General features: G+C 37.9%; 1 protein-coding gene across 1 annotated transcript in view; it reads left to right on the top strand.

The window, feature by feature from the left end:
* Nucleotides 1-11,311, top strand: part of LOC101855864 (WD repeat-containing protein 13) — a 28,159-nt gene extending 16,848 nt beyond the window's left edge. Inside the window, exons 7-13 of the mRNA XM_013081460.2 lie at nt 2,036-2,176; nt 3,031-3,197; nt 6,432-6,491; nt 7,111-7,253; nt 7,548-7,667; nt 8,867-8,985; nt 10,598-11,311. Coding sequence (XP_012936914.1) covers nt 2,036-2,176; nt 3,031-3,197; nt 6,432-6,491; nt 7,111-7,253; nt 7,548-7,667; nt 8,867-8,985; nt 10,598-10,794 — 947 coding nt within the window. The 3' untranslated portion in view covers nt 10,795-11,311. The remainder of the gene's footprint in view (nt 1-2,035; nt 2,177-3,030; nt 3,198-6,431; nt 6,492-7,110; nt 7,254-7,547; nt 7,668-8,866; nt 8,986-10,597) is intronic.
* The last annotated feature ends 270 nt before the right edge of the window (nt 11,312-11,581 follow it).

Here is an 11,581-nt window from a genome sequence, read left to right as displayed (position 1 = left end):
TGTGGGGGTGTGTGGGGGTGGGGGTGTGTGTGTGGATGGTTGGGTGTGTTGGTGTGGGTGGGTGGGTGGAAGGGAGAGGAAGAGATAAGCGGTCAATTCAACAATTTATGACATGGTTCTGAGTGATGACTCTTTTTGTCTGCTTATTTAGAAAATGTTTTCTTCTCTTTTCCCTTCTCGTCTTATATTCTAGATAGTTGCTTTTTATGTTTGAGTGAAAGGGAAAAAGAACAGTGCACCTCTTGCTTATTTAGCGACAATTTTTTTCATTTTGTACTTTCCTTAAGAGGTTAAAGCTAACACTAATGTTAAGTTGAATCAGTATGAGATGCAGTTGTTACAGAAGATGTTTGGCTATTACTATTTTTCTTTGTCTCTCTTGCTGAGTTGAGAATGAATAAGAATTTTTTTTGTGGTGAAAATATCTTTTAAAATTATCTCAAATGGGAGATGTTGTCCATTTTAATATTTTAATCCAACTAGGGATCTCTGCCTCTGTCTGTCTGTCTGTCTGTCTGTCTGTCTGTCTGTCTGTCTGTCTGTCTGTCTCTCTCTCTCTCTCTCTCTCTCTCTCTCTCTCTCTGTCTCTCTCTGTCTCTCTCTCTCGCGAGCCGCACACATATACCATTAGCAGCCAAGGGGTTGTTTTTGCTCTGAGTCTTCCAGTTTGTGAAATATGTTACATTTACAATTCTATTTTTAGAGTCTTAGTGCTAAATGATAATCATTTTGTCTATGTCCTCATTTTGTCTCTCTCCTTCTTTAAAAAAAAAAATACAGGTTCAGTGTTCAGTACCTGGTAGAAAACCCTATTGGATTTTTTTTCTGGGAATTTTCAAGGCTTTTTGATACAGGCTCAGTCCTATTGCTGAGGGAAATGTAAATGAAGGTGACTCATCTTATTTAACCCATTGGATCCGAGCTACAAATATATTTGTAGCTGCCGGGCGCTTCCGTCCACCGAGCTATGAAAATAGTCGTATCAAAATACCAGTCCAGAAAATTGAGTCCGAACCACTTATCCAGGTTTCTATTGTATATAATAGGTCGCTTATAGTTTGTTAAAACTTTTGCAAGCCTGTTTTCATTCCTGTTTTTAGTCAAATACGAGTTAGTTTTGTTGTTTTGTCACCACAAATCGTGACAAGAAATCTTCATGGACGAGAAGACAAAAACTGCCACAAAAAACAACAGTGCCATGGCTATTTTTGTTTGTTGAAATACATAGTTTGTTTTAGGCATAAGCGGCAAAGATAGTGAAAGTAGACCTAAGATCTAGAAAAACAAGGTGTTCGGATTGAATTAAGTGCTTTGAAAACTTCGAAGAAAAGCTAGATCTAGATCTAGACCATAGATTTACTATAAGTTGCTATGGCTAAATCGAGTGCTGATGAGTCGCAGTTGGAGGAAGAATATATGTGTTCTCTGTTCTTTCCTTCATCTTTCTCTCTTATAAAATTAAAAGAACATTTTAAGTAAAATCTAAGCAAAATTTCATATTGATACCCTAAATAGTTTGGGCACAATCATGCGTGTCTAAGTTTAATGTGTCGAGACTGATTTTTCCCCAGGCTCACAGGAAGCCAGAGTGGACACAGGTGTACTACCGCGGCAACGCAGGGTGAATTGGGTTAAGCAATCTGTATTGAAAGGGCCGTTAAACTTAATGAAAGTGAACAAATAAGGCAACTTTTATGCATGCACTTTTTGCATTACTGATACAGTCAAACCTGCTCTGACGGCCACGTTTCCGAGACAATTACCTATGCAAATGACCACATTCAATGTCCTCCTATGCATTTTTTTCTACATTATAATAACATTGTCCAAGACGTCCACCTCTTTAGGAGAAACACTAAAACACTATTCTCCATGACAGTGGATGGCTATCTTGGACAATTTCGGCTGTATTTTTATAGGTGATGGTAGATGTTGATTAGTTGAACCTTAAAGACAGGTTCCTTGCATATTTCGTTCTTTTCCTTCCTGATTATTATTTTAAAATTTCTATATTATCTCTTCTGTCTGTTATCAGTAACAAGTGTCAAGTTTGCAAATGACGACAAATCCAGAGTGGCGTGCTGCTCCCTCGATGGCACTTTGTCGATCTGCCAGGTGATTCCGCCACCAGCCACTGTCATATGTATGCTGAAAGGTCACAAAAGTGGAGTTACAGGTAATGTTTTGTGCATGTGTGTAGTGTAAAGGGGGGCAGACCTGGCATAAATTTTTCAAAACTTTCCGAAAACTTTGGATGTCTGGGCAATTTCCACAGGCCATGTTTGTGACCAAGTCGGAATTTCCAGATTTTCTTCATTTAGATTTATGGCCAGAGTGAGTGGAGAAGGTAAATATAATCATTAAAAAGTTTTGCTATTTTGACATTAAACTTTTAAAGAGGACCAAATGTGATACTTAATGCTAAAGTGGTAGGTTAGTAGTTGATTTGGATTTCTGACGTGAGTTACCATGAATTAAATATTCTGATCTCCATCCATTTGCCCGTCTTTTTGTGTGTGTGCGTGTGTGTGTGTGTGTGTGTGTGTGTGTGTGTGTGTGTGTGTACGAGGAGGTGGGGGGGTCAGTTTTTTGTCTTGTGCTTTCCATTTGTCTAATATAGATGGAAGTGTACTTGTGTGTGAAAAGTTAATCCGCCAAATTAGAAGTCCTAAGCGGTAACCCTTTTAGGTGAGGAGAGAAGTTATTTGTTTGTTAGCTTTTTTTAGGTGAAAGAGTGATTTGTGAAATGATTTCATATAAGATGTTATGTTTTCTTGTGACAGATGTGGAGATGATTAATTATTTATTTATTTTTTAATTTTTTGTCAGTGGTTAGCGGGTGCTCTAGTGTGGTTTGTTGCTTCTTTGCCAACAAACATCTGTCGTCTTTTTCTCTTCTCCTCCTTTTTTGTTTGTTACTCTCTTGTAACACCTCTAATCTTCTGCACTTAAATGACCATGCTGTGTTGAAAGTGCTGCAAAACTTTTACTGAAACATACAAATGATTGTTTTTCTTACTTTTCTTTCAGATTTCGTCTGGTCCTTGTCAAATGATGTGATACTGTCTGTGTCGCTGGATGGCACTGCCAGGCTGTGGGATGTGGCAGCTGGATCCTGTATGCGAGTCATTGAGGACAGCATCGGCTCAGAGCTACTCTGTTGTGTGTTCCAACCCTTGAACAATAACATGTTTGTAGTATCCTTTGTGTGGATCAGTTTTGCTGGTGTGGTTCTATCAGTTTTAGAGAAAATGCTCATTGTTATCAATGTGATAAAGTTCTTACTGGTAATATACTTTTTAGGCCATTTTTGTTTATTTTTTTCATCATTTTTGTGAGTACCTTCCACATTATCATTGTCATGCTTGTGTCATTGTAAATTTCCTGTGTTTAAATGTTTGGGAGTACTGTGATGTGTTGCTTCTTCTATCTGTCCCCGTGGTTTTATGCACCCACATAATTTAGCAAAATTTTATCATTTTTGGCATAATTTCTGATTATTTTCCTTTATCATTCTTTGTTAAAATTAACAGAATGGCATAATTTCACATTTTTGGACTCAGTTTGTATAATTTCAGAATTTTACTTGAGTAAAACGACGGGGACAGTTCTACACTTTCCAGTGTTACTATTTTCACTACCTGTTCTTGGCAAAATAGTACCATAACCAGGCTGACTTGCTGTATACTATAACTCAACGATGGCATCTCAGTAGTAGTAATGCTGACTTACAACTTCAGGATAGTCTGTTCTTACTCAGCCGTCTTCTTTGGGAGTTGTTTTTGAAAGTTTTTAACTCACTTCAGACGGGTCACACAACAGTTGCGTGACCCCCGCCGCGACGCTCGCGACGGGTCTCACAAGCCCTGCGTGACCAACTTTGGAATTTTTTTTTCGCTCTACAAATCACGCACGGATCGCGAGACCCGCCTCGTACCCTTGTTTGGCCAAGCCTGAGCTACTAAGACTTCGTTTCGTATCTCTGGGGCCGGTAGTTTTTAAGTTATTGAAGGTTAAGGACAGTGACCCCAACTGGGGTTGAACAGACCGGAACTCGCGCTTTGTTAGACAACTTTAGTTTTTTGTATTAGATTAAGCTTGAATGTTACTTTACTGTGTCAAAAAATGATTACAATAGAGATTATCTGTGAAATTCTTCTGAGAGTTGTGGTGATTTATTGAAATACCCCCAAAAACGCCAGTCTTCAACGCTTGTGACTGGTGAAAGGGCCCAGTCGCAAGTGAGTTAAGGAATATAACTTGCGTAGGGTATACTAGTATGAAATATGTTCAATATCTCAGATCACCGTGCTGTGCGCAAGAACTGTGTCACGTCATGTAATCCGAAAGATTGGTCCGTGTGACTGGTATTTTATGTAATTCATATTATACTATCTGTGGGAAATAATAATAATAATAAATAGCATTTTTATAGCGCATATCCCCGCTTAACAGCAGGCTCTATGCGCTTTACACTATATTATTACCCCAGCAGACCACAGAACACTCCGAAACATTCTCAGCTTCCCGGGAAGCCTTTTTTTTTGGATAGATCCAGAAGGGACAAAGAACTCGCAAAATTAGACTAATCAGGAACATCATCTTCAGTGTCTTGGGAAAAAGACACACGAGATGTAACCCTTTTCGCCCGACTAAGTAAGTTTGCCACGAGTGGTGTCCCCTGCCAAGTTAATTTTGGGACTTGCATGCTTGTAAAAAGTAGCACTTTAGTATTATCTGTGAAATTCTTCTGTCTCTGTCTACAGCTTATCAGTTTCTTCTCTCTGAGCCATTTTCATTGTTACTCTGCATAAACCACCCGGCACTCCTCACAGGCCCAGATCTATCTCCTCTACAGTGTGTCTTTCTGGAGGTACTTATCTGGAGAAAAGATGTCTTACTTTCATACCCGTCGAAACATTCTCAGTTCCACCTATATGAGTGTCATCAGAATCAGTGCGCGAGTGGTTGGCGGGTGCTCTGGTATGGTTTGCTCCTTCTTTCCTATCAAACATCTATCGTCTTTATCTCTCCTGCTTTTTTGTGTTTGTTACTCTCTTGTAACACTTCTAATCTTCGGCACCTATATGACCTTATGGTGTTGCAAGTGCCGTAAAACTCTTAAGAATCAGCACATTTAACAGCTTCTTCACTATCATATCCATAATAAACATTTTCAACAGCATTCAGCTGTACAGGATCACTATGCAATCATTCATACGTTTTAAACTAATTGACCCACATTCAAATGAGCGTTAACTCTTTATCTCCGGCAAGCCGCTCCCAGCGGCTCACAGTCGGAACTGCTGTGCCGGTGAGCCGCTGACAGCGGCTGGGGCACATTCCTTTACGACTTTGACATCAAATTACTTTTTGGCAAAAGCTGAAAACTTAAACAGGTCTCTTTTATCCGGATTTCATCCATTAGATGAAGAACTATCGAAATTGGTTCACTTGTTTTGATTTAATGACCAATTTAGTGACGTTTTCGTAGTTTTAAAAATTTGGTACCAAAAAGGGGCCTCAGCATAGTGGGTTTACCCCCCATGGAGATAAAGACTTAAATTGGTGTAAATTGAGTGTTATGAGTAGATGGTTAGTGAGGTGCTCTGGTGTAGTTTGCTCCTTCTTTCTTATCAAACATCTGTTGTCCTTATCTCTCCTTTTGTGTTTGTGATTATTATTCTGTTGTAACATCTCTGGTCCCCTGCACTTATATGACTTTATTGTGTTGCAAGTGCTGTAAAATTGTTACTAAAACAAACACTTAGACTTAGTGTTATGATTGCTTTCCCCCGCTTCTTTTAGCAGCAGGAAACACTGTGATAAAATGTAACAGTTGTGGTATTTTTTAGAGGTATCACTTTGAATGGGGAATCCCCATGTGCGGGCAGCCTGGGATGAATTGTTAGCATGCGGAAAACCCAGTGCATGGTACGAAAAGTGTTGAAAAATTTTATAATTTTCATTTTTAAAAAGTATGATTAAGAATGAATTTAGTCACACCAGGATGAGAATCTTCATTTTTGTAATTCTAAAATGTGTTATAATTTGCTTTACAATGCACCACGTAATAACCATGAAGAACCAAACGAGATAGTCCTTGTTTATTATATTTTGTTAGAGTACTACATTGTTGGTGAATGACGTGCAGTGTCCTTGCTGCTATATTAAAATAGATACCATTTCAAGATTTGCCTCTTTCTCTCTCTCTTGTGATCATTTTTATATGTTTTGATGTCTTTCTTTGACAAAAGTTAAATGAATTCATGTGTGGCTTGATTTTTAAAGCTGTTATTGCAAAAAAAATGTAAATTTTAGCTGACGCCTGTTAGTATGATATACATTTTATAATTGATATTAAGAGATTTTGATCCCATTGTAATATACCTTGTCGCATTGTGTTGTTGTGCTTCCTTGATTTTGATCATACCGGAAACAGTCGCAGTCAAGTTCAAGTTATGAACATGTCAACTGGAAAAGGCTACAAAGTAGGTATCTGGTTTCATTCAGTGTACTCTCCTGTCTCTTTTTGTCCCTTACCAAGAATTATTTAATCTCTGATGATATTCAAAGTAGTTGACTACATTTTCCTGCTTAAAGCCCATCAACTTTTAATTTGTGTAATTTTTCTCTTTGTGTCCACTTAACTCTCTGCTTGGTCCTAAAATATTTTGAAGTTACTTGCTTTGTTTTTTGTCTAGCATTTTCCTGGGGATTTTTTATCATTGTGCTACAGCAGTACTACAGGTATCTATTACATGACAATTGTAGAGATCAAAAGTTATGGAAATAAAGACAGTAGGGAGATGTAGATCAGCTGATGGGCTTTAAGCAGGAAAATGTAGATCAGCTAATGGATTTTGTATGGTTTCTGTGAAAAGAGAAAAATCATAGGCATTGTTAGGGGAGAAAATGAAACCATGGGGTAGCAAAGGAAAAAGTATGTAAATTTGGCCTCTGCCTTGTTAGAACCTCTTGGATTTATTTTCCTTTAATTGCCTGTGGTTGATGTTAAAACTTAAAAAAGAAAAAATGTGCTTTTGCCCTTTTTCCTGGCTTTGAGTGTCAATGTACGGTAGTCATGGATGTTTTACTACTCATTACCAGGGTGGCAGCAGTAAAGTAACGGGCCGTGTTCATGCGTTGACTTTTGATGCAAGTGGAAGAATTCTGTGGGCTGGAGACGAGAGAGGATCAGTCTATTCCTTCACTGTGGATGTTGCAACAGGGAAACTCACAAAGACCAGGCGGTAAGTGTCTAGCACAATTAAATTTAAAAAAAAAAAATTTATTTTCCGTTCATAGTGCCTTGAGTTTATTGAAGAGCAGTAATACGGAGCTCAGAAGAAGAAACTCATAAACTTTCTTCAAGGTAGTTATGATGATATACTTATGATTATACTTATTAAGATGATAATGATGGTGGTACTGGTACTAATGAAAATGTAGTTTTTGTGGTACAGGCTGTTATTTCTTTTTCAGAATGTTTATTATGAAAAAAGTGTGTGGGATAAGTTTTTTCCTATATTATATTGTTTCTCCAGGATGACTGTATCAGAGGGTCATCCAATCACAAGTTTATCTGCGCGAGCATGGATCAGTCGAGAAGCGAGGGACCCTTGCTTACTGGTCAACTGCTGTGTCAATTCTCTGTGTTTATTTAGGTATGCATTTAAAGAATCTTACTTTTATTAACCTCAGAGTCCTAGCGCATGCTTCATCTTCCACCACATTTGTTCTTCAGCACACTGAATACATGTTTCAGAGTGAAGTGTAAGACTAGAAGTTTTCTGTCAGGAGTTCAGGTGCGCATGTCTCAAAGGATCGGGGGCTCAAGCTCAAAGGGTGAAAGAACTGTTTTCCTGAACGACAGTAGCAATGTGACCCTTGATTTCCTCTTTCCGTCTTAGACCCAGGCTTTTTAACCAGTTGATATCATGCTGAAATACAATGTAGATAAACGCGGTTCAAATACCCAAAATGGGACATTCTTTGTCTGGGATCTTTTCAAGGTTGTTTTCCCATTTACATCCTGTAAAATAGAAGTAAATAGAATGTTTCGGTGAAGTTTTATAAACTTTGTCCAAAAAGAAACAAATTTGCTTTCTGAATGTTTTTCAAAAGAGGTCACATTTTCAGTATTGGCCTTTTTCAGGTTGTGTGAAATTGTAAGGTACTCTTTCTTTTTCCTTGCATTTGCAGATTGCTCCATTTGAGCCCCTATGTTGGATTTCGTCTTGGATTAAGATTTGATGAGATTCTTAGTCAAAGATGTCTTGATTAATGGAATAATAAGCAGAAAGATTTTGTGTGGTCAGAATCTTCTGGTGTAGTAGATTTATTTTAGTTTGTTTTGGCAAAGACAGGTTTTGTGTGTTGTTTGTTGGTGGTAAAGGTCTCTCTCTGTATCTACTTGAGTTATGGTATACTGATGGAATAAATCTTAGTAACTTAATGAGGTAAGCATGGAATACATTTATCAAAGAACAACTGAAGGTTATTTGGTAGAGACTGTAATATAGAGAAAAAGGGGTGTAAACAGAAAAAAATGTTAATCCTTTGTGTCTATGTCCTATGGGTGTTTATGGAAAAAGAAAGCATTTTAGCTTTTAGTTGATGTATTTATATATTCTCTACTTATTTGTACTTTTTAAAACCCTTCCTTCCATCTCTCCCCAACTTACCTTTCTTTCTGCAGACAAAGTGCATGTGTTCATGTACTCTAATAGAAATATAATGCTTTATATTTAGGCAGACTGCAGATAGTAATGAGATTTTTCACATATGTAACACTTGCAGAGAGATTTGAAGATAAAAATCCTCCAAAAACTTCAATTTCTAAAGTGATCATTTCATATTTCAGGATTGTCTCTGAAGATGGAGCATTGCAATTGAGAAAGTCTTTTCCTATTAAGCAGAGGACTTCATTTGTCAAGAGCACATTCTGCCCTCTCATGTCTTTTAGACAAGGGGCTTGTGTCAGTAAGTATGAGATTTTGTTGATATGTTTTGAGTTGTATGCTCCTTTCAACACAATGTAGCTTATGATGTACAGTGGTCTCCTGCTTTTGGCATGTTTGGTGTGTTCGCCTGATCGTGGGCTTTCTTCCAGTTTACCAGCTTGAAATTACTGGCATTAAAAGGGCATGAGAAAAAAAGTTTTCTTGAAGTATCGAAAGCATCATTCAAGAAAAGGTTTTCAGACAAGCAAGAAAAATTTGTATTATATTTAGATTGAATTCTAAAACACTATTTCTATTTACATGAATTATTAACCCTCATCCTGTGGGAGCCGGGTTTATGTAGCCCGATAAGCCTATTTCGGCACCTCGCCTGCGTTCTGGTCCCGAGTCAGTGTAGCTCCTGGCTCAGCGCACGCGCAGCCTCTTACGTGTCATTCGGGTCCCGAGTCGGATCCCCATTCACGCAGGTCAAGTGTGTGTGCGTCAGTCTGCTTGAGTTTGTGTGCGTTTGTGGCCTTCTTCTAGGACCACCTGCGTTGGTTCGTAATCGAGGCATACGTCTCATTCAAAACATGCCAAGTTGATAGCTCTAGATGTTTGTCCAATGAAATTATAGCAGAAATTGACCCACTTAGACATGAGGAGCTCGAAAGGATAGTCGGGAGACAAGACTTCCATTTTTCTATACAAAATATTTCAAATGAGCTTGATTTTGCATGAAATGATACTACCTGATAAAAAATGAGCTTGTTTGATAGTTTTGAATACCCTTGTGCAGGTTCAAAGAACAATTTGAGTGTAAAACATTCGGAAATTGACCTAAATTATCCCCTTTCGAACCTCAGGTCATTCATAACAACAAGAGCGTCCAGAAAATTATAAGTGAAATAGAAGAGTATGAAATGATATGAGAGGTCTTTCTGAGATGCATGTCTTGGATTCCGAGTCTAGATCTAGATCTAGATCTAGACCTCGTATACATTTCTTCAACTCACGAAGTTTCTGCCACTGACAAAGAGGTAATCCACACAAAAGAAATACAACACATTCACAGAGATTGAAGCCTCTGGTGGAAACTTGAAAGTACCTAAAAGACTTTTCTTTGGGTGTTTTTATTTTGTTTTGCCGTACTCATATTGGGCAGCTTTGCGCCCATGCATCCTAGAGACATGATGGCGTGTATTCAACTAAAATCTCCTCCGACTTTTGTTCCCGTTCAAAAAGTGACTCTTTGTGCTAGCGAAACAAGAAAAACACCATAGTAAACCGGAACTCTTCCTCTATAAAGATAGCTAAGTGAAACTTCTGATGATAGTAAAAGTAGAAGCCTCTCGTGGCAACGAAACAAACACCCCCGTGGCGGGCGCATTCGGGCGCTATGGGGATGAGCGGGGGTCACCGGCGCGGGCGAATACGGGCGCTGTAAGTGCGAAACGGTTAAAATATATTTTTTTGTGACTTACAGTTTCTAGTATTTTAGTGTGCAAGAGTGATATCAGCACAACTTTGTTTTTCTTTTTAAATGTCTTTCTTTTCGTTCAACGACACAGGTCACTGTACACTTTTGTACACATTATAAAGGCTACTTTTGAAATTACAAACAGAATTTTCTTAATTTTGCATCATTTCAGTTTCTGGCAGTGAGGACATGTGTGTGTATTTCTTCGATGTGACAAAAGAAACGAAGCCTTGTGTAAACAAATTGCTGGGTCATTCAGCCCCTGTAATGGATGTAGCCTTCAACTGTGATGAAAGTCTGCTAGCATCTTGTGATGCGAATGGGATGGTCATCATTTGGAAGAGAGAAGGAAAGCAAGGGATACTGTAATATTCATTGAAAGAGCACTTAATTAGCTTTGAGAAGTTTTCATTTGTTGCTATATCATGGAACTACTTTTCTACAATGTATCATGATAGTAATTATGGTTTAGTAATAGACTTGATGAAAAAGTGACTGTGACTTACTTCATCCTTTTTTATGCTTGGCATGTTATAGATAAAGGGACTTTTTGTCTTCATGTGAGAAATACTACTTAATCATACATTGAGAGGTGTCACTTTGAGTTAGTTCTATTTCCTGTTTTCTCAATGTTTTATTATCCTGAACTTTTTTAAAGCAATTTTTTAAACATCCTTTTCTTCATTTGATAAAACCTGTTGCATTTCAATTTAAGAATAAGTATATATGTATACTTGTTAAAGAAAAAAGCATAAGAACTTTTGATAGGGATGGAAGGTAAACTAAATGTCCCTTCAGAACTGTTTGAGATCTCTGTCTTTGCTGCTTGGTGATTTCTTTATATTGGAGCAATAATTTATTATATTAAAGTACATTTGTAAACTCTACTCTGCTCAGATTTGGTGATGAATACGCAGAGTCTCTTTCGCCCAAAGTACTTGATACTGGTACCAGTTCTATTTTTCTTAAGGGAGAACATACTGATTTTTGTTTTTGTATCAGATTATTTAATGGAAAAACCTGGGCATATATGTGCAGCTTATTTCTCTTGTTTTATTATCAATCTTCCCAATTCTAGATGCCCATTGGCAGGATTGGATGGAGTCAGATCAGATCGATTAATGGCAGCTTCAGTACACACCACGAATAGACCCCT

The sequence above is a fragment of the Aplysia californica genome, unplaced genomic scaffold, assembly GCF_000002075.1.
Source record: "Aplysia californica isolate F4 #8 unplaced genomic scaffold, AplCal3.0 scaffold00131, whole genome shotgun sequence".
Lineage (NCBI taxonomy): Eukaryota > Metazoa > Mollusca > Gastropoda > Aplysiida > Aplysiidae > Aplysia > Aplysia californica.
The sequence above is the reverse complement of the archived record's forward strand: the minus strand, read 5'-3'. Positions and strand labels throughout refer to the sequence as shown.